We start from the raw sequence: 23,768 nt of genomic DNA on the forward strand, positions 1-23,768 counted from the left end.
AGAGGGAAGGCAAGGTGGCGGCCCCGCGGGGCAGGGAGAGCCGGTGTCGCTGCCCTGGTCCTGCCTGCCACCCCCAGACCCTGCGGGGGTCGCCAGAAGTGGCAGATGGGAGACCAGTTTATGTGGGTTCTGTTGTGAGAATACATCAGGAAGCTCCCGAGTTTCTAGCCGTTAAGAATTAACCATCGTTACTGTTCTGTAAGAATAATAAAATACCACGCTTTGATAGCTGGATGATCGTAGGTGTAGCATATTTTAAAAACATCATTAAGAATTTTTTTCATGTCATTCACCGGGAGAAAAAAAAAAAAAAACCACAACCCAAAACCAACCAACCAACCAACCAAAACCTGCAAATTTAATCTATCAGAAGTGTTATTTACGCTTCAGGATTGAAGTTACCTCGCCTATGGGCCCCCAAACTGGGTATGTGCATCACCCCTGGCAAAGCTGGTGGTAACCAACCTTATAATTGGCAGCAGCGAGAAGCGTTGCGAGAAGTTTCTTTGCTTGGGATTGCGACCTGTTAGTAAAGCAATATTATTTCAGTAGCCTAGTTGTGTAATCTGAAACCAATTTACATTGGATCGCTTTTGCCACTGCTTGGCTCCTTTGCACTATTACCATCAAGTGTCTTCTGAAATCTTTGACACACATTTTCATTTATTTAATTTGTGCATATTACTGCAACCTTGAACTAATCACTTAACACCATCTTTCTAAACATTGATTTAACTCCATTTGTTAAAAAATTGTATACTGTTTGCTAGCTTCTGATCTTCCTGAGATTGGAGTTCAGATTGAACAGGGACAGCTGTTACTATAATATTTACTGTGGTCTAGGATTCTTCATCCAATTTATTTGTTTTGCTTTTCCATTTTGTAGATGTAATGGCAACTAGGAAATATCTAGTGTACAACTGATTATACAAACCCATTGAGCGTTACAAACATTAAATAGAAGTAGTATAAAATATACCATTTAAGTAAAATACTATGGAAGGATTTTATGTAGAACCTAAATTTACAGAAAACCACAAAATGTCAAAATTTTTCCTGGCAAAACTGGCCAGAGCTTATCTTCTAAGTTACCTACATTCCAATTCTGTTTTGGTAGTCCTTTTTGTTGCATGGTTTTGAAATTATTTGTCCAGTTACAATGATGATTTTTATTATGTTTTTTAATGCCTCATGATTCTTCAAAATCCTACTATGAAGAAGGATTTTCAATCTGTGAAGTGGGGAAATTTCATCATGACTTAAGTCAGGTAATCATACGGTAAAGCACGGGGAGGCCAAACTGATGTGGATGTGTGTCACTTGTTTCTTCAGTGGTTCCCTTGGAGGAGTGGTCCTCTTAGTTCTGTGAATGTTTTGATACCTAAGTCAAAATTCTGCTTTGGTGAAGGGTTGAAAACTTGCAGTAAGACTGAGTGTAAGACTTTTCTATGTAAGTAAACCCTGGACGATTACACTAAAGCAAAATCTTCATTTGGGTTTTTCCTATTCCAGACCCATTAGTGACCACCTAATTCATTAGATTCTATATGGAGCTTCTCTTTTATTTTTTCCAATGGATTATATCAATTACTTTTCAATCAAGGAGAAAACATCACTTATTCTTATCTATGTTTTCATATGTGGATAAACTTAAAGTAAGTTTGCTAGTATATTTGAAATACTTGATTTCGAAATAACCATGTTCTTAGAGGTAGAATGTTACAGAAAATAATTTACCACATACTATTACTAACTATTTACAATGGAGTTGTCATATCTAGTCCAAAATCTGGATGTTGGAGCTTTGCGGAAGGAATCAATTAAAGTATTTAGGTATGAAATCTCTGGTTTATCTTAGCAATAAGACACTAGATGTTTGCAAAGCCAGAGTGCTCCACTAGTAGTGAATATTAGTAGCAGTACCCTTGCCTGCAGTCTGCTGAGCCCATGCAATAGGAGCGTTGGATGAACTGTCATGAACTACTGCTACTTCCTTTCCACACCAAACCCTGCCAAGCCTTTCTTCCTTCCTCATGCCAGAGAAACTGCCAGAGGTAAGGGTCGTGCGCGATAGCATGATTCTGTTTACTCTCTTTGTGGATTTCCCATATATGTTTTAATTTAAAATGCAAAGGAGGTTTTTTTACCATTGTGAAATTCCTCAAGGCATGTGTAGCATTTGATCTTCATTAGAATTTGTTTCATTACACTTATGCTAAATTCTGTACAAGAGCCGTGTTGAATAAAAATGAGACAGCTGTCAGCTGGGAAGGCCAATGTAGTACTCATGCGCATGGTAGTAATCCATTGGAAATCCTGGATGTTTCCTCAGGTAAAATTTTTGTAATATTCTTTTTGATCATTTGATGCTGCATTATTATGGAATTATGAATATCGAAACATATATCTGATATACACATATTTATAGAGATATCTTTGTGGATATTTTCAAACAAATTGTTAGTTCGGGGCCAGAAACACCACACTTTTTAACAACCTGTTTTAAAATCTGTTTTACTACTTCTAATCCATATTTGAGGCCTCCTACAGTGTTGCTATTCTACTATTCCAACAGCAGTTCAATTACAATAAACAGATTCTTTTAAGGTGATAATTTCAGTCTTATATGCATTCTTATAAATATTACACAATTCCTTTATCTTAACCTTTTCATTAAAATTACCACAAATGTAGACTTAACACCTACAGAAGTCCTGTGTTATAAACATACTGTATAAAGTAGGTTATGTTGACAATATTAATCATTCATTTAAAATGAAAAGGTCTTTTTCTTCCAATTCTAGGCATTCTTTTACATGTTTATTCACAGTGTCAATACCTTATTCTTAGTAATAACATAAAAATACTGATACAAAAGTCTTGCCTGTATAAAGCTGTATTCCTTTAAGTGTTTTTGAGTAAGCAGTGTAAAGTTTTGGGTTTCTGAAGTTGGTTTCCGTATATCTTTTAGACAATTCTGCAGCTGATATTTTGGAGACTGATTATTTTATCTATGCTTAAAATTTTGAGTTTTCTTTCTCTCTTATTTTCTTGCTGTTTTCTGTTCAGAAATTAAAAATGACAAATGCAAATTCATGATAGAGAATGGTCCATGAAGGTATTGCAGCCTCTGAGTAACAGTTTCCTCTTGTTACATCCTCGATATATGCCAAAGTGGAGGAGGGCTAGCTTTGGTTTTACAAAAGGCAGACAAGACTGATTTGTTGATTTAGTTCTGTTTCCTAGTATTAAGACAGAATCCAAATGAAGATACTGAATGGAATGACATACTGAGAGATTTTGGAATTCTTCCTCTGAAAGAAAAAAAAAAGATGAAATTTAAATCGTTTTACACTTTCAGAAAGAAGCAGAAGGCAAGTAAAATTAAAAATACATGCCATTAGTATAACAAAATTTCAAAAGCAGAGGTATTTTCACTAATGCTTTTTGTAATTTAAACATTGTACAATAATTATATTTTTATTTTTTTTCACTTGGTTATTTTAAAAAGGATTCTGAATTAAACACACAATACAGTTAATGACAAACATTATGGCATGTAACATGTATGGATACATGTTTTCCTATATTGTTAAATATTTTTATTTTCTTACCCAGAGTTATGCCAAAGTTGACTAATTTCTGAAATTAGTACATCTTTTTCTTTCATTAGTTTCGTGTTTGTGTAATACTTGTCATACATTTAAAATGTTTGCAGACACTTTGGAGAACAGAAGGTGACTAACTTTTTGTTTGTTGTTTCTAGTGAAACAGTATGAAAGAATGAATGTTGAAGAATTAAAGGAAGCTGAAGATGACTTTGATGAGGCTGATAGGAAAGCTATTGAAATGTACAGGTATTATATTTCCCTCCAGGTTAACGATGCACATGTCACTATTGTACACGTACATGCTCCTGAAAAATAAACTCAGAATCTTTTGAATAGTAATGTCTGCTGACTGACACAACTGCCTTTTTTCACCTTCTGCTCCTTTGCCAGCAGATAGATAGCACTCACATTACTGTCCTGCTTCTTCCTGATTGCCCGTGGCAAAGAGAAGCAGCTTACTTCATATTTTACTTAGATGTTTTGTTAGAACAAAATTATTTAGTCTGAAAGCTGGATATTTAAAAGAAAAAGAATAAAAGGGGCCACAGTGGAATCCACTGTTACATATCCTCAGTTCAGCTGAAGATAGGCTGTGGTACTGTATGTTTAGAGGTGTATGTTTGAAGTGTTGTCTACTTGACATTTATCTAAATTACACAAGTAGGGTTCATTCTCTGATTAAACTGTACCCCTCACTGTGCCACTCTGAAGATACTTTCTGCCATTCTTTAGGAGTTAGAGCAATGATGATAAATGTTCAGAGACAGAAGTTCTCTGTGCCCTTTTCTCTCTTCTCTGGATAGCACTTTCTGTGGATTTCAAGCGAGGAAGAAATGGGACAGTTGGTCATGGGTATTCCTTTTCTATCATGTTGCACGAGAACATTAGGAAAAACAAGGTCCCAACATACATTGCTCCAATTTTGTGAAAGATACTGAGTTTTGTGAATATGGAGTGTGTGCCACCTGTATCAAGATGACATGCCATTAAAGAAGAAAACTGTATTTCAGTGTTGGAATCGAACTGTTTAGTATTTTTAGTTGATAATTAAATAATTAATCTGAGTAGTATGAGCAAAATACATTTCTGCCTTTTGGATAGCATTCATTTCTGGTACAGTATGCTTTCTAAATATATTACTGAAATAAAAATGCAATGTAAAGTTTATTATGAATTACAGTTTTGCTATATCACGCACTGCAGCTTCTATGCTGGAATGGTGGTAATTGATACTTCTGTGTGGTTTTGGAAGACGTTTATCAAGTCAGCTGTGGACCCCTTATACACAACTATTGCGTTTATTTTGCTTCTTATCCTACATTACTTTTAATGGCTTTTCTATTCCTTCATAAAAATATTAATTTGAAGATTATGTCTATAAATATCTGATTATAGGGTATGAAGCAGACAGAGCCAGGGTGTTTCCAGTGGTACCCAGTGACAGGACCAGAGTCAGTGGGCACAAACTGAAACACAGGAGGTTCCTTCTGAACATCGGGAAACACTTTTTTACTGTGAGGGTGACTGAGCACTGGCACAGGCTGCCCAGGGGGGCTGTGGAGCCTCTGTCCTCAGGGATGCTCAGCACATCTGGGCATGTTCCTGGGACCCGGCTTGAGCAGGGGGGTTCAAGCAGATGACTTCCAGAGGTCTGTTCCAACCTCAGCTATGCTGCAATTGTATAATTCTGTGATACACTGTACACTGTTCTTAGGCATAACTGTGGCACAACCTTATTCAACTATTTAATAGGAGTACACCAATGATATTATTTACAATACTATGCAAAGTCAGTATGTTTTATGAATTTGGGTTCAGAAAACTTTGACACCCTGTATGGAGACTTAGTAATTTTAGCTGTATTGGACATTCACCTATATTTTTTTTTGGTGTTTTACAAAGTACTCTGCTGAGTTCTGCAGAGCTTTGTACTGTAACTAAGAAAAATGAGACATGCAGTTTACACGAAATAAAAAAGCTAGTGTGATCAAAACATTTCCTCTGTCTAGATTCCACCTGTACTTACTGCTTTTGCATTTTTAAAACGACTAAAATAATTCTAGTGCTAACACTGTGTGTCTAGTGTTGGCTTCTCATAGGAAGATAGTAATTCACATAATTATGTGGAAGATGTGAACCTAAATTACCATGCATTGTTTCTAGAATATAATAACACTGCATATATATTATTTAATCTTTTTGGAATAGCCACTTCTGTAGTGGCTTTCAGTTAGTAAAATGAATAGCTGCTTTTAGTTCAACAAATCTTAGTAAGGCATTTTCCTTTACCACCTTGCAAATATTTTATAGATGATGACTGCCATCTGCTGTTTTTACATTTCAATTTTCATGAATTATTTTTAAATTGTCTGGTAAATATTGGTTTAAGTACTGGTAGTTCTTCCTCAAAGTAATCTAATTTTCAGAATCAGAAAAACAGTTAGTACCTGCTTTAATTTTTTCTTGCTTTGTCTCAAATGATAAACCCTTGTGAAATATTTTTGTTGCTCAAGTTTCCCAAATCTGGTACTGATGAACTAAGAAAATGTATTTTAATGTTATCTTACTGAATATAGTGTAGAAGCCTTTCTAGCTCTGAAATTACATTAGAGGACTTTGAGCTAAACAGTTACTCAAAGCATTTTAAAAAGTAATTGAGAGGAATGCAGTAGATACTAAAATGCATTTTAAATGTTCTGAAGATGTTTACTGTTTTTATTACTTTTTAATTAGGCAGCAACGCTTGCAAGAATGGAAATGTCTTCAAAGGAGACAGAAGTATGGCGAGCCAAGAGAAATTCGTGGAGAGCAGTATGTAAAGGAAGTTACAAACACTCCACAGAATGTTTAGGTTATAATTCATCTTTATCAGTCAAAGTAATTACATTCTCATTTAAGATGTTGAATATTTCAATACATTGAACCGGTCATTAAAAAGCAATACCAAGAAAAATTAAATACAATAGACTAATGAAATAGCAATTGTTTGGAGGCAATGGAATCATAGAGCATGAGACCTCCTTGATTTGTTAATTCATTTTGTGAGTGTTAATCACTTCACTTTTGTTAAATTATATGAAAGATTTCTTTGGCTGTGTATGCTTATTGCCATGTACATAACCTCACTGAGACTTCTGAATTTCACTGAGAAAGTCATGTCCACTCTCTGTGTTAAGGGAAGTTTGTTTGCAGATTCTTTTCTCAGCAGGAGTGCTCTATCAGGATTCTTCTACCTTTTTTTCCCCCCTTTGACTTGAACAAATCAAAAGCCCAAGAGGAAAAGCGTCAGTTATGAAAACTGAGGAAAGCTAGGGAATTTGTTAGTTTTTTGCTTCCCCAATAAATTCTCTAGTGGTAGCAGAAGTTCTAACAGGATCCAGCAGAAATGTCAGAGGACTCCCATGATTAGTTCAGCATATGTTAACTCTATTAGATATTTTTGGAAAGCACTGAGAATTAATATGGAATGTTTAATGTATTTTTTAGATTCAGACCAGCTTTCTCTTTTCCTTCTTTTCAAGCCTGTTGGAAGCTTCTTTGATTCTTCTCTATTGTCATGTATTATTTCCAGGAGCAAGAGGAATAGGTCAATCAAATTAAATTGCTCAAATTAAAATAATTTAAATTTACAGATCTGAATAGCAGCTTTTCTTGCTCTTCATTGCTGTTTTGTTTTGTGTGGGTTTTTTTAATTTTATTTTATTTATTTACTGGAGTATATCCTATACTTTACTATTGCATAAATACGAGTCTATGAGGAAACTCGTAATTCTTTAGGAATGAGATTTCCCAAGTCTCTTATGGCGAGTAAGAAAACTGCCTCGCCTGTCTGGCCACGAGAGGGTGCTGCTGGAACTTGTCCATAGGCTAAACCATGTTTAACTTCAGTCAGATACAACAAAGATCCTAACTTCTAAAAGGTTAACGGGCTGGAGGGGAACAAAAAAACCCCCATTGGTGTGTTTTCTTTACTGCGGTTAATATAGTGATTGTATTGCAAATAGTAGCTATGAAAGTAATGAACAGGCCTATAGTGGTAATACGACTATACAAAGGTTTCCCTGACATTACTCAGATTTTACAAAAAGAATAAATAATTAAATGTTACACTGAAAGCCAGTTCAAATAAATTCAAGTCAAATGTATATTACATATTAAAAACATCTCATTTAAACTCTACAAAACAAGCTTCTTGGTGGAGAAGAAAATTGAGGCACAATGCTTGAAGCATGATAGCTTTACTGACATATTTTGTAGACTGTGTCTATTACGTGTTTTTACTTGGACAGCTCTTTAAACCACAGTGGTCTTAGAAGCAGCTAAACAAAATTTGTGGTGCAAAGACTTCAAGGCTTTATTTTCAATAACTTATTTTACAAATCATTTACACCGGAAGTGTCATCATACTTACTCTTCGAGCATCCCAGGGTGTTTACTGCTTAACAACCATCTCAGCCTGCTAGCCAGAAAGTTTCCAGAAGTCCGGTTTCTCAAAGCCATTGTAAACAGCTGCATTCAGTATTACCATGACAGATGTTTACTCACCATACTTGTATATAAAACTGGTGAAATAAAAGGCAGGTTCGTTGGAGTAGCTGAATGTGGGAGAATATCTCTTAAAGTGGAAGGTAGGAAAAATATCTTTAAATAATTTACGCTACAGAAAATTTTGTTTGTAACAGTTAGATCTAAAGATCACTGCTTAAAGGAGGAAAATGTTTTTGATGATTTTTGTGGGAAAGAAGTCTACATAAAGCAAAGAATTAATTTATGTAATTCTATTGTAAGAATATCGGATAAGCATGGATATTTTGCAATTTCACAGCTATTTTGCTGAGATAAAGTTGGGTTGTCGCAAGGATGGCCGTTTTCTGTTGTTGTTGAGATGGGCCTTGCTCTTAATAAATGTCCTTTTCCTCTTAAGTGAGAATTTATTGCAATTATCAGAATAAATTGTAATTTGTTTTTACAGAGCTTGAATGAAAACAAGCAGAAGTTGGAGCAATAGAAACCGACTTAAAAGAAAACCCCAAAAAGGACATTACACTGTCAGTACAAAATATTTCTGCTCGTGAAGACACTAATACAAAAAGCAGGGATGTAATGAAACCACGTATTGCTTGAGAAAATTTTAATGCAGATCATCTGTTCTGACATAAATTAGCTCAAATAGTTTTTCACTCTTTTGTTAACTCTGAAACAATTATAAGAAAAAAAAGCCATTTTTCTTCCATGTGTATAGTTTTTGGGTTTGGTTTGTAGAAGAAAATAGATGTAGTAAATGAAAGCCATACTTACCTTTAGATACTTGTAGATGGCTGTCACTGACACTGAGAGCATGGATTCTGCATTTCATACAAACGCTACTTAAATGGAATGGGAGGGGGCAGGTTTTAGCTGGTGGTCTCTAATCCATACTTTCTTCCTCCTTTTAGCCAGCATGAGTGAAGACACTTTTAATTATTAGTGAAATGACTGTAGTGGAACTCTGGGCTAAGTACCGTCTCAGTTCCCCCCACTGAAAAGCTGACTGAAAGACAATGATGTTTATAGTAATATAAAATCAGGATTTGGCCCTGAATCCATTGACTAACATTTCTGTTTGTTTGACAGGTGCTCAAGAATTTTATCCAGTGTCAAGGATAATCTTCCCACTATTTTAGAATACTGACAGTTGGATCCGTTATTCTTTCCTAAGAAAAATAAGTATATCCTTAACAAAATAGTTTACACTACATTTGTAGCAAAACTACATGAGTGAATGACGAGACCATGCTCCTGATTCAGCATTTTTATTTGAGTAGTGAATCAAATTGTATAGTATTAATGTTATCTTTCCAGTGACTCATCATAAAACCCCCCAATCTCACTGTGCTAATAAAGATTTAGTTATATACAACTGACATAGTTCATAGCATCAGGTTGCAGAAGGAAAAATTAAACAGAAACAGTTCACTTAACAAATAAATACCTAAGAACAAGAAAATTAACATTAGCCATTTTTTTTTCACCCAGTAGGATACAGCTGTTCTATTAGTAGATACCCAGTGGCAGACACCACTTCTAGAAACTTATTTTGCAGATTCAGAGGGATGACTAGTAGATGCATTTCAGAGATAATGGCTTATCTGCCATTATCTGCCACTTCAAACTAGAAAGCTAACTAGTAGTTTTAAATGTAAATAGGTCATCAGTGATTTTAGGTATGATTCTACAGTCACTTTGGGTAACTATCAGTGGTGGCTGCTGTAAGAGTACTACCACCTGTTTCCTCTGAGCAGTGAACGTCTCTCCTGCTACTGTGGCTGCCATGAAGTACACGAGCAGAATACGCAACTGTACAAGTGCTAGTGTCACACTGGAAGTAAGAGGCATATGCCACTAGATGTGACAGGAAAGGGCCAAACCTCCCCTCTGGTGACCTTTATTTCATCCAAGTGAAGCGACCATGTGATCATGATTACAGCTATCATGGGATAAAGCACAAGTAGAAATCCAAGGGAAGCTGCAGGTTAAAAGCAGATGGTTCTTGGTCAGTTACACTGTTTGTAAGAAAAGCATCTAAGCATGAATGTTAGCCTTGCTTTACAAGGACTGTGTAGATTGTGACAGGGTTTCAAGACAGCATCTTTGTTAAATCCACTGATTTTTAGTATTCTGGAATGATGTGAAATCTAGTTTCAAAATCAGCTTCGTCAAACAGATCCTCTTTGGAATAAGCCAGTGAGGACCAAAAAGGAACATTCTGAGCAGGTTATTATTCTATGGCTCTGAAGTGTATTATGCACAAGAGGGCAATGGCAGTTCTGTAGGAAACATGGCTACAGTTAATGGAAGTGCAAATGAAATTTCTGCATTTCTGGCCCAGTCTAGTTCCATCATTTAATAATTCACAGAAGATTTGCTGCTCATAATTTGATAGTGTCTGAAAAATATGTTGGCTCTTGTATAACCTTTGTGAGTGAAGCAGAACTCATTACAGACCAGAGCAAACTCACATTGACAATAAGAGCCAGAAAAACAGTATTTCTAGGTGGAAAATAGTTTTGTAAAACCACCACACTGTTTCAAGCTTCCATTCCTGTTCCTTCAGGAGCCTTTAAAACACTTTCAGAAGAGAAGCAGCATTTAAAAAATGACCTTGGTAAAGCCATAACATCGGCAGAAAATGCAAATGTGTGTCATCTCCACAGCTGCTTTGATCTTGTCAAATCCCAGAATGTAGGATGTGCAAGCCACAGAGTAATTGTTACTGCCACGCTGCAGTAGGTAGGTGTTAACGCTCCCATACAAACAAGGTGTGAAGAGAGGCAGTACAGTAGCTCTACTTTGTTTTTCTGAAGAACTACTACTCCTTACTAAAGATCCTGTGGCAAGTTTGATACATACAGCTTGATGCTATTTTTAGCCTCCTAGTTTCTTGGCCATATTCTAATTCTGGTAATTGTGCATTTTTGTTGAAAATATTCCTACATTTTCTCCTGGATTTTCCATTCCTGATGTATCCTATTACTTTTACTACATTTTATCATAGAAGCATTATCTTTTCCATAAGTAATTAAATGTTTAGTTTTGTTTATATCACATTTTGCTCAACTGAAAGCTAGAAACAGAGTATTATGAATCAATAAGTAACAAAAATAAGTGGGTTTACTAATGCTTTTCAGAATGCTTCCAGTGGAAAAACTGAGCTCGTAGTTAACTCTTTAGCAGCAGTTCCTGTCCCTACAATAACTTTGCATAAGACTTTGGTCACAAGGTGAATCAAATGGGGAAACTGATGTACCTGAAAAGTAATCCCAAAAGATCCATGAGATTTTGCAACCAAGTTAAGTTCCTTACTTCATTCCAGACACAAACACTAATTAAGCTTCTATAGATACAAATTTGTAATTACATTTTTTGATATATTGCTATTTAGAAGAATAACAGAAAAATAAACATCCTTGTTACCGAGAAAGAAAACTGGCAATATTTACATACTGTTACCACTGAGCAATGTTTTATTTTACAGAAAACAGTTTGCTGCTATGTTCTGCTGCACGCAGAAGAGGTTTATGCTGACGTAATCACTGAACGTTTACGCATATGCCACTCCTGCAGTAGGCAGTATGGCTGGAATCCGTTACAGTTGTATGTAAAGACTGCAGCATCAGTTAGTCATCTCCCTAACTCCGAGATCGGATTGATCTGTTTGTATTTATTAGCTTGGCTGTTTCACAACTTTCTCAGCAAAATCAGTAATACAGGCACATCTTACAGTTTTTATAAGCTTTATCAATGCACAAATGAAAGAACGCTAAGTTTTATTATCAGAGATGGTCCTGCAAACTCCTACTGCAGCTGTTTTCCTGTCCTGAAATGATACATTTTCTGAACAAATCTACACCTCATCACAGTGTAGTCTGCCTGCCTAACAAAGATACTTCAATCTCATACAGGGCTCTTCAGTTTATCAGGTTCACAATTATTCTTTTACCTTGCAGCCATGCAAAAAAACCCCAGACCAACAAACTGTAAGGATTATAAAATGAGAAGAATGGACTTAAATTGCTGCTTTTCAGTCAGAAAGGAAGAAACTTACCTGTGGTGAGCCTTCCTTCAGTTCGGTGGTCCAGAAATCTCCCAGACCCCAACAGCCAGCGTTAGTACCGTACAATACAAATTGTACAAACTGTGCCGTATTAGTGCAGTATTTTAAAGTTGCAGGATTTTATTAGGTGTTAAGATTTTAAACTCAGCTATGGCAAATTCTTATTTTTAACGCAAGGTAAGACTATGAAACTGATATTAAAAGCATTGTGCACAGCCAAAATGACCGAGATGGTCAGCTCTGTTCTCTGCCATTCCGTTAAGTTCTACCCCTTTATACACCTCGATCAAAGAAACCACCGCCCGGACGGGTAGCTTGTATCCTTAAATAACTCGTGGTGGCGCGTCTGTTCCCTGAGAGCATGCGGGATGCTGCTTGTTCCCCTCTGGGGACGAACCTATGACCGGGAACCGTGTCACACGTTCAGGCACTGCCCGGAACGGCGCTTTGTACCAGGGTTTAACTGTCTCGGGAGGGAAGCGCCTCCGTTCAGCGGGTCCCTTTCGGAGGGCTCGGCGCCCGCCTGCGGAACCAGCCCCGCAGCCACACACCTGGCAGCGGCGGCTGCCGCTCCGGGCCTCGGGCCACCCGGGGCGTTCCGCAAGGCGGCATCGCGGCCGGGCAACGGGCACGGGCACCATCCCCGCTCCCCGTATCCCATCCCGTCTACCGTCAACCCAGCGACCAGGCGAGCCCCGACGCTCCGAACCGGAGACGCGACCCTGCTGGGTTCCGCCGAATCGGGCTTCCCCGGTCCCGAGGCATTCGGACACGACCCCGCGCCCCGCTCAGCGGCGCAGCTGCCGCCATTTCCTCATGGAGCGGGATGAGGTGAGGCGAGGCGAGGTGAGCCGAAGTCAGGGAGGCGCGGCGCCCACTGCGCCTGCGCGAGCGCCCCCCGCCCCCAGCCCGGCTCCCCCCCCGCCCGGGGAGGGAGGGTGCGCATGCGTGATAAGGCGGGTGGCGAGCGGGGAGGGGGGGGAAACTCACCTCTACAGTCACCGCCTCCAGGCTGCGCATGCGCATGCGCGGCGGCTCCGCCGGGTTGCAGTGAGCCCGGGCGCACGCGCGGTGGCGCGAGGCGCCGCGGCTGCCGGCGGAGGGCTCGGCGGCGCAGGCGCGGTGGCGACGGCGGGAGGAGGAGGAGGAGGAGGAGAAGGAGGAGGGAGTTGGGGGGGGGGGGGGAAAGGGAAAAACTGCCGGGCCCGGGTGCTGGTGCTGCCGCTGGAGGAGGCTGTGTGGCGGCGGCGGGCTCGGAGCTGCGGGCAGCGGCGCGGAGCGGCTCTCGCCGAGAGAGGCTGGGCGGGCAGCGGCCGTGCGGCGGCCGGGTAAGGGGTGAGCGCGGCGGGGCGGGGCGGGTGGTTCCGCCGGGCCCGGCGGCGGCAAGGAGAAGGCGGAGGGGGTGGAACGGTGACGGCGCGGAGCGGAGCCGTTGAAGTTTGACAGCGCCGGAGGGTGCCCGGCCGTCAGGGCAGCGGCGGCGCGCCGGGAGGGCAGCGGCTGCCCTTGGGCAGGGCGCGGGCGGGGGCGGCCGCCGGCGGGGGCGGGGGGCGCTCGCGGGGCAGCCGCTAGGCCCGGTGACCCACTTTGCTCCTGTCACAACTCCCGGGCACGTTTGGAGCCCTGCCCGCCTGGCCCGGCGCCCGCCCGGCCCGGCTCCCGCCCCCGCCGCCCGGGCTAAGCGCAGGCGGGGCGGCCGCGGGACTCCCCGGCATCCCCCGCCGCCTCCCTGGAGCGCGTCCGCCGCCGGTCCCCTCCGTGGGGCGGCTGGTCTCGTCGGTGCCGGAGGGGATCGCTCGGCCGCCGCCGTCGCCTCACGCGTGGGAAAGGTTTTCCGCGGCGGTTCCGCGCAGCGCGGTGAGTGGGGGCGCGTATGTTTACGCGGCGGCGGCGGCTGGGCCATGGCGGGCCGCCTTGGCGGGGGGGAGGGGGACACGGGACCTCCCTGCGGCAGGTGGACTGGAGCCGCAGAGTTACAGGGTTGAGAACGTCGCTTCGTGGGCTTGTTTTTATTTATTTATTTATTTATGTGTTTATCCTCTCACAACTTTATTGTGGTGCCTGCATGCGCGGGGATTTCTCGGGAGCCCCCGGTCCTCTCCCGACTTAGGTACATTGTTTAAATCAGTGTGTCAAATACTGTGCACGTGTGAAATATGACCGGTGAGGAACTGGAAATCTGTGGTGCTTAATTTTTGTGTTTCTGGTAAGGTAGATTTTGGTTTTGTTTTTTTTTTTTTTTGGTTGGCTTCGCTTTCAAATTTCTGGTACTTAGGGCCTGCATATAAATTTGAACTGTGTTTTTTATGAGGACGAGTGCTTGCAAACTAATCAAGCGTATTTGCAGTGAGATTTTTATAAGGCTGTTGTTTTCATGTACGTGTTAAAAGTTGACCTACTAAGAGGCACAAGAAAGTCAGATAAAGTTCTCACTGGGATATGAAGCAGCATGTAGAGGCAGAGTAGCTGATCAGAGATCCTGATCCTCTAAATCCTTAAAGTAAGTATTTTTTTTGATGACATAGTTTGACAAGCAGTGGTTTCGGTGGCAGTGTTGACTTAAACAGGCCTGTCTGTTACTTGCTGCCAGCTCTCACCTCTTTGCTGCCCCCCTCAGCTGTGCCAACACAACGGTTCATGGAACCCTGTCCTGTAACTGGGTTGGGGAAATGATCCAGGTTAAAATTAACTACCTTTTTTTTTTTTTTTTTTTTTTTTTTAGATGTGGTTATATTTAACCTAGATCATTTCTCAAGGTGACAGGTATGCCAGAAGGCAAAAAGATTGTTTAACCAAATACTACAGAGAAAGAAGTACTTGGGAAATACACCTTGACTGTGGTAGTCCTGGCAAAGTTCAATGTGAGCAGTTGCACTTGTTTCATACTGTTCAGTTTTACAGGAATAAAGTTGATTTTGCCTAAGAATATCTGTGGATTTTAGCCTGTTACTTAAAATTAGATGCTATTTGATTGTTATAATAGATGAATTCTACTTGACAAATAACTCTGCCTTTTTTTTTTTTTTTTTTTTTTTTTTTGTTAATAAACTACTGATTTTCACATATATCCATTTTAGGTACTTTCTCAAAAGTGTTACAGACGCTTCTTTTAGATTACCAAACATTGCATGCTTGGGTTGGGATTTTTTGGTTGAATGTGGGTGCTAGTGTTTTTAAGGTCTGAGAATTTTGTTGGTAAGGCAAGAGTTACCTCTTCTTAAGAAACGGTCCTAGCAGGAAAGAAAGAACTCCTGGGTTGATATCTAATAGTTTCAGATGACATTCAGCCATGTCTTGTTCTTTATTTCTTCCACTTCATGTTCTTACATAGAAAAGTTTAACACACGTAGGTAAAATAGAAGGATGCGAGGAAAGCTGAGAGTGTTTTCTTTAATAATGTTCTAAGGACCCCATAAACTGTTGTAGCTAATTGTACTCTTTTTGTACTCAGCAATTTAAAAACTGAGTGGTAATTACTTTAAATTTGATTTGTAATGTTGGTTAATTATCTTGTTAGTGTAGAATTTCAATGAAGTCATGAATCTTCATGGATGGATTGGTCTTGCTAAAGAAATTGCTGCTTTCACAGAGCTTTGGGCTTTTACTATTTTTTGGCCCTATTCTGAATTTGTGCAAAAAGTTGAGGATATAAAGTAGTAGTAGAGATACTGACCTCCACCCTTCCCACATATATAAAATATGTGTTCTTTATATAAAATGTTTCTATCAACTTGAAAAGTTTTGATTAAAAAAAAAAAAGCACAACAAAAAACAAACCAACCAACCTAAAAATAATAGACTTGTGTTGAAAACGGTTGTGAATAAATGCAATTTTCTTCTGTAGGTAATTTCATCATTTGAAAACAACTCCTCTTTTAGCTATACAACCCTTCAGGAGATACGTATAATTTGCTGTCTGAAGCTTCACAGCTGCAGCCTAATATTGTAGATTGAAGAATATGGATAGTTCTTCTCTTACAATAGAAAATTTGTGCCCTAATACAGTTTTTAATACAAACCACACAGTATAATTAAGAAGGAGCAGAATTACAGCTAAGGTGCCTTCCTTTTCATCACATTGTAATGAGTCAGTTTTTCTTGAGGACAAGACTTTGGTAGATGTTTGAAGTAAAGAAAAGTGCATTTTAGTGTTTCAGCCTAAGTACTAGTTTCCATATGAATGCTAGAAATTGTCCAGGCCAGAAGAGAAAGCAAATCTAGAAATGTTACTGAGGATAGATGGTATCAGTAGATGGTTATGTATCAAAGACAGTAGTATTTGTTCCTGCCATTTTTACCTTCTATTTATTTATTTTGCAAAGTATTTTTAACCTTTCAGTGTTTAATTGAGCTGGTTCATCCTGTAGAAAGCTATACAGGCACCACTGAAGGGGGTGGCACAAGAAGAGCAGACAGTCGCCAGGCTGCTGGGAGAGCAGTAGCTGTTTTAAGGTAGCTTTATCTCTGGAGGGGAGGAAAAAGACCCCAAAACATCTGTGAGACCACAAGCAGGCAGTGGCCAAACCATTCAACTCTCTCTCTCATCTTCTAGTAATACTGAATTAGTAGTAGTAGTGTTGGCATTGTTATTTTGAACTTAGTGGTCTTTCTTAATAAAAAGGGCTGTAGGAAGGGCACCTTCAGTCACCCAGCAGAGTCTGAAATGAAAGATTCCGGTGTCTCAATGTAACTCTGGCACAAGCAAATATGTCTATATCCATGGGGAAGATACCTCACTTGCCTCTGTGGGTGGTCCACCTGGGGAAAACAACTTACTATTGCGGGTGGTTATTTTGTTAACTCGGGTAATGGGGTTCGGTAATAATTTGAAACTGTTGCATATTCCCCCATTTGTTGTAGGAGTTAAAGATGTGAAATGCAAAATCACGGAAGAGGAAGGAGACTCATGGTTAATGCAGCTATGTGCTGCCCTGAAGGACTGAATTCTCAACCCCTACTGCTGCCACAGAATTCCTTTGTAATGGAAAAGCCACTTTAATTTTGGCATACCTCATGCCTGAGTGTTTAATTTTATAGTCTTAATATTCTCTTACCATACTCTTTATGTATAGTATAAATTCTTAATTATAGCCGCGTTCAGAATGTATAATCATATATGTAAAAAGTTTCGGTGCTCTGTGGTTGTCATATTATTATGTGGAAGCAACAAGGCTTCTTAGATTCTTTCAGCAGTTTAGCGTTGCACACTTTGGACTTTCCATCTGCTGCGTTTTGTCATTAAAATCACTGAATTAATTTTCTTATTCTGCACTGACATTCCGAGGAGCATTGCTGAGTATGTTATTAAATAATCATTAGTAGTATTAATATTAAATTAGATATACCCATGAGATTCAAGACAGATAAAGACATATCTAGAGAGCGAAGCTTATGAAGCTTCGTAGATACTATGAGCATTCCTCATCTTCATGATAAAAATTTTGCCAAATTAGGCATAAATATGGCTACTTGAAAGTACGTGTGTAATGTGGCTTAAAAGTACGTGAGAAAGCTTCGGTTTTGAAGCTAATATCATTTTACCCATAATGATAGCCTTGTACCAGAAGATAAATGGTGCTAGACTGATATGCTTCTGTTGAAACAGAAGAGAACAGTTCCTGGAGTAAGGCAGATCAATTTAAAGTGTATTTTTTAAAGAAATATAAGTGGTCTTGTTCTTCTATAGAGGTCCTTTTAGATTTCCATTAAAAAGTATGTTTGCTGTTATCTCTGAGAAAGTTTCTGATGTATGTTATTTTGGTATATGGCCAGGTCCATAAAATACTATAGAGGAGTCAAAACTGTGATTTAGATGAATTTTGGGTGTCTAGCCGCAATTAAAATTGTAGCCATGTGTTGGCTAAATTTTACAGACCTCTAGGTTTTCACTAGTAAAGTTTTTCAAACACCTTAAAGTTTTGTTCTTACTCAGATCTTCCATAATCTTGTCACAACTGAGCATCTTGGCATCTAAATGTGTTTACTGTTCATAAATTAGGCAATCTGTAGATTAGGCATTCAGCTGTCCAAAGGCATGTTCAAACCACACCTCAGGCACACCTATGGGATTGGATTCAAACCAAAACCCTGTGGTGACTCTCCCTTTTGTTCAGAAACACAAAGGGGTGAGGAGGAAGAGGTTTTGTTGATCTCTCTTTTAAAAAAACTCCAACCCCTAAAAATCCGCTTTTCCTTTTGTACAAGGTGATTAAAGTCTAATTGGGCCAAAGAGAACATTAGGCTAATAATTTTATTGGAGGAAAAGGAGGTGAGTACCTGTGTTCTAGCCTGTGATCCAAAAGCTTTTTTGTATTTTCTTCCATCTAAAATTTTAAATGCCATTAGGAACTGGAAATCAGAATTTGTGTTTCTCATTTGGGTGCCCTTCTCCCTAGAGAGGCATGCACACTGCTGATTCTGCTCTGCCCAGCAAAGCTTTACCTTTTTTTTCTTTTTTTTTTTTTTTTTTAACCCCATTGTCTGAAGATTGCCATTGAAAAGATAAGTTTTGAGTGGATCCATCTTCCCAGTGCAGCGTGGAGCCTGCTGACAGGCTACGGTTTGAACCCCTCCTGGCAGAGTAGATATTGGCTTTCAGATTTCTCTGTTCCAGGCTACTGTGCTGTAACCCTGTGCTGCTGGACAAAATGAGAGCACATCTGTTTCCTTCTGCTGTCATGTTAAAAGAATATAGTAGTGCTGTTTTGATGGGAAAAGTTTAGCTATGTATGTCAAGGGTAGGGACCAGGATTGTGAGTACTAACCTTATCTGTGTCCCAGACCTTCAGAAACAAGTGAAGGCATTATATTGTGTTCACTGGTTACCTTTATGATTCACATCTCTGCTAACTTTTTCAAAAGTCTTGCATCACTCAGCAACTCTCCCTGGCTTTGTGGATCCTGTTGTATGAAATCCCCATTTTGTGCCATGCTGGTAATCTCTTCTAGTGAAGACTGTATTTTCGGGTAGTATTGCCTATTACAGCCAGAGCAAGCAGTAGAACTTAATTACTAACTCATCACAAGGTAATGGTGTTGCTGTGGGACACTTGGAAGGGAAGGATTACCTGGGAATGGGATGATCATCCGAGTACGATATCTGAATTTTAAATGCTTTATAGTAGGATATAGTATTGCCAACAGCATCGTCTATAAGTTTTTAGCTTGCAGCTCCACAGATTTGTGAGTAGATCTCAATTGCTTGCAGAAGGATGATCTCAGATCCCATAAGCATTTAATCATCTGCTGAACTGGTAGATATTCAGAAAGTTCCAGCACTTTATTTTAAATACCATCAGGGCAAGTATTTGTGAACGTAAGAGGAGGCAGGCCAGCCTGTAACAAGTGGCTTTTGTAGGAGGGAGGAAAGTTAATGTGTGAATTTCTGAGCGTGTACATTAGAAATCTTGAGGAGATATATATTTTTACATTTTAAAGTATGATCTTAGAGAATGAGATTATGAGATACTAAGTTGCCTAATAAAAAAGGATACTTCAAAGTAAATTGTATTAATATTGCTGATTTCATATTTTCAATTCTGAGAATGATGCTGCTGTTGAAAATAAAGCATAAGTCGCCTTTTTTACATTTGACTGAAGTTTTTCATGACATGTAAATATTAGTTTCTGGCATTTAAGAGCATTTGATGTGTTTGGTGGCTATTTCATTGCACATTTAATATAATTCAGAGACTGGCTCTTGACTTTTGAGTTATGGGTGTTACTGGCATGTACCCTGACAGAATAATATCCCATCAGTTTGGTGGGGACTGGTGAGAAGGTGGTTGTGAATTCAGAGAGGGTAAACTCCTGATGGTGTGGTAAGGTAGAAGGTTTATAATTTTTCAAATGAATCTTGTTAGAGAAATGCCAAAGGTTTGGATTTTCATTGATCATCCAAAAGCTTCAAGATAATTAGGGAGAAAACTGTGTTGTTACATGGAGTAACTTTGCCAGTCCTTAGTCCCCTAAAGGTATATTTGAAACCAAAGTGCAAAGTTGTAAAAGTCGGAGAAGTTGGAAAATATTTTGACAAAATCTGCTTATTTCCCTTGGCTCAATAAACAAACAAGAAATTTTCTCCATTAAAAGCTGTAGGGAGGTGCCTTTTCTTAAGCCTGATTTCCCAAGAAAACGTGATTTATGCTTTTTGCTTGTTTTCTCTCATTCTTTCCTTACATATTCGCCAGTAGCTTTTGAAATCATTGACCAATTGTGACTGTGTTTGTAGGAGGGATAGAAATCTCAAAGACCATAATGTTCCTATAGGTTTTGGGAAAATAGACAAACTGGGTTAGAGAGAAATGTGTCAATAACCTCTCTTGAGTGAGAGCTAATGCGATGCGAGTTTGGCACTGACCTGTTTTTTTTCAGCACATGCTGGGTCTGTGTTGGATAGAACAGGAGATGGTTGGATTTGCCAGTGGGGCTTGAGACAGGCAGAACATCGACTTTTGAAGGGGATGGGGACAGGGAGTATCATGGTGAGTCAGAGGGACGACAGGAGGGAAGTTGGCTTCTCATGGTGGGTGAAAGGAGAGGATTGCTATCAGAACTGTGCTTTACTGCCAGCTGAAGAACTTGCTTAATGATAATCTGGTAAAAGATATTTTGACTGTTAACCAGGGAATTACTGTCCTGATCAGAATTAGATGATACTAAGTTCTACTTACTGCAGGGCTGTCTGACTCTTGGTTTGGTTTAGTATATAAAATAAATCCCTCTGAAATTAGAATATTAGCTTCAAGCCGTGATTAAGTTCATATTTTCCAATCGTTTTAGGGGGGGGAAAAAAAAGTATTTCTGGTGTATTTCTTTGAAAAGACTAGAACTTAGACCTCGCTTTCAGTCGTAAAGATGAAAAGAAAGTGTAACTTAAGCTTAAGAAATAGGACTTTTCCATTTAAAGGCCATAGCATATAAGTGCTTTTAATAGTAGAGAGATAAAACTGAAAGGATGCCATCTAAAGATTTCTGTTTATACCAGTTACTGTATGAAATATGTCCATTAATAGCCAAAAAATAAGATTTTTCTCTCAACATAAGAGCAAAAGATAGTACCTCCCAAATGGGATTGCCTGTAAGCCCACTCCTCTGTCTTGTAACATGGAGTTACCTGTTGAAGTGCAGAAGGAGCTGGACTTCTGGTTCTTTCCTGTCATGCCTATATTTACATTACTTATTAATCATGATAAACAGCAGACTGAAATTTACCTCATTATGTTCAACTTGTAAGATTTTATCAAGTCTTAATGGAGAATTGTAGTGTGTTCTGCTGATAGGTTTAGAGAAACTCCTCATAGACTTAGTAATGGTGAAAGTGAAGAAAACTTTAGCTTGCCACTTTCATTGCTAGAGAATTCCCTGCTTAATAATATCAAATATACTTTTCAAGCCTTCAGTAATCAATAACAAATTTTATAGTAGTCACAAATTTCAATTCATTAATTTCAAGTATTCAAGTACTTCAGTTTTAATATATCATAACCGACTGCAAAATACTTAGGTGACTTTGACCTGTGCTTATTTAAAGTAGTTTTCATAGTAACAACAAATATTCTGAAGGAAACCGGATTTTCCTCTGACTGAGTAGAAAAGAAAGAAGCAGCATGAATCACAGCTTCCAAGAACTGTCAGAATAGGAATGCAGATTCTCCCCCACGCACATACACACTTTCCTTGCTGCCAATTTTAATGTAGTAATGTGATTTAATAGTTTTTCTTGCCATCCACAGCAGCAACATTCATTATATGTGATCAAGCTACTACTAGCAGTTGAGTGGCTGAGGATGAAACTAGAGTTTGGAACTAGTATGGTAGTTCCAGTGATAATTGTTTAACGTCTCAGCAATTTTGCTTAAAATATGTTTTCTGAAAATGTTGTTAAAATACTGTACTTCAGTGTTTTTCAAATATATTTGTTTTTCCAGCTCAGAAGCATTAGTTAAACATTTTGTGCTGCACTAAAGCTTTGCATGGTGTTTCATAGATAATAAGATACAGTTCCAGCCTTGAAGAGCTTGTGATCTGAATTTCACTGACATAGAAAATGAGGAGAATGACCTCAGAAAGGGGGACAGGGATTCAAATGAATGAATGAATTAAACAAGTTGTCGTTTCGAAGAACAGAATAAGGTAGATCAGCAAGGAGGAAGATGGGAATATAGAAGCGAAAGACAGCATAAAACAAGTCCAAATAGTATAGGGATTTGAAGGAAAAGAGGGAAAATGTGTTATTTTGCGGGATCTGGAAAGCATAATGAAATCAGAAGAGTAGTCTGAATCAAGATGAAGAGTAACTAGAAGGTGTTAGGAAATGAGGCAGGAAAAAGATATGTAGAAACTTACAAATTATGTTGATGGGCTTGGCTTTTATGAAGGAAAAAAAAGATGAGACAGGAAAAGGATTTGAGAATGTGCTGGTTTGATCAGTTTGGCAGGAAAGTCAGAACACAAATTTTAGTACTAAGAATTTTTTTTTAACCCCTTAAGAAATTGAGCTGTCAGTTTAACTTGCTTTTAAAGTGAGTGGCGAAACAACAGGCAACTGTGCCTGAAAAGTCAATGTCAGACATTCTGTTACTACCTCCTATTACACCCAGTTTCTGTATAAGCTGGAGGACTTCTTATGGGTTTCAGCATGAAGTGAGGCTGTAGAAGCCTCCTTCAAAGGTAATTGAGGCACTAGCACTTTAAGTCAAAAGGATCACAAACTTTCAATTAAAATAACTGAAATTGCTTTTCAAAAGTATTTTAGTTAAACTGGTACTACCTTTATATGGACAATTAAATTTATAGTTGATTTACATTGAGTTATGTTAATATTTGTATTGCTGGCATAAGAAAAGAGAAACAATCTCTCATAGACTTGTATAGATTGTTTTTTAAAATGACACCTAGACACTTTTCCTTCCCTATATAGTTTGTGATTTCTTATCGATATACTGGTATTTGATTCAAAACTTGGATTTCTAACATCCGAATAGTTTGGTTTACTGTATAGAAAAGTAGAGAAGTAGATAATAATGGTCTGCCTTTCTTATCCCATTAGGCTTGTCCAGTAGACCTTCTTCAAACACTGGCGTCCTCCTTCCCCAGTTTGATAGCTGTTTCCTTCTATTTTGTATGTACTGAGGGCGAAGGTGGTGAAGAAACGGGAGTTTTGAAGTTCCTTTTTTTGTTACCTTATGTCAAAGGAAATCTGTCTATCCTTGCATATGACAGAAGGAAATAGATTTATGTAAACCTTAAAGGATATACTTTGCCACATGGGAGTGCTGAATAGAAAGTATCGATAGTGATAATTAGCAGTAGTATTCCCAGCAGGATTGTCAGCAATGAGATATTACCAAAATGATGCATGCATATTTAAAACACAGCATGGTAGGTAGGAATACAGAATTTGTGATTTGTAGTAGACAGAGAGCTATTTCTTTGTGGAATAGAGTGTTTGTGCATAGAAATCTCTATTGTATAGTTAGCTTCTGCTCAGTACTGCTTACTGAAATTAGTTTTTCATTAGTGAGGGGAAGATGTTTGAGTCTTTCTTATGCTGTTGTGTGCCA

The 23,768-nt window shown here is 39.0% G+C and overlaps 2 protein-coding genes across 10 annotated transcripts in view; both read left to right on the top strand.

Annotated features, from left to right (window-relative positions):
• Positions 1-3,105: 3,105 nt before the first annotated feature.
• PDCL2 (phosducin like 2) lies at positions 3,106-12,261 on the top strand. The gene is given in 7 exon segments (XM_042807883.1): positions 3,106-3,118; positions 3,247-3,324; positions 3,327-3,374; positions 3,767-3,857; positions 6,345-6,488; positions 8,031-8,239; positions 8,584-12,261. Coding segments are annotated over 7 exon segments (735 nt in total). The 3' UTR covers positions 8,736-12,261.
• A 1,138-nt stretch (positions 12,262-13,399) lies between these two features.
• Positions 13,400-23,768, top strand: part of CLOCK (clock circadian regulator) — a 65,263-nt gene continuing 54,894 nt past the window's right edge. For 6 of the 9 annotated variants that reach the window (XM_042807780.1, XM_042807781.1, XM_042807779.1 and 3 more), the window contains exon 1: positions 13,400-13,532. The gene's annotated coding sequence lies outside the window, so the exon portion shown is untranslated. Of the gene's footprint in view, positions 13,533-13,926; positions 14,062-23,768 lie in introns of those variants that run through there. The other 3 variants (XM_042807784.1, XM_042807786.1, XM_042807785.1) reach the window with 1 other exon arrangement.

Source organism: Tyto alba, unplaced genomic scaffold (assembly GCF_018691265.1).
Source record: "Tyto alba isolate M040663 unplaced genomic scaffold, T.alba_DEE_v4.0 Super-Scaffold_6, whole genome shotgun sequence".
Taxonomy (NCBI): domain Eukaryota; kingdom Metazoa; phylum Chordata; class Aves; order Strigiformes; family Tytonidae; genus Tyto; species Tyto alba.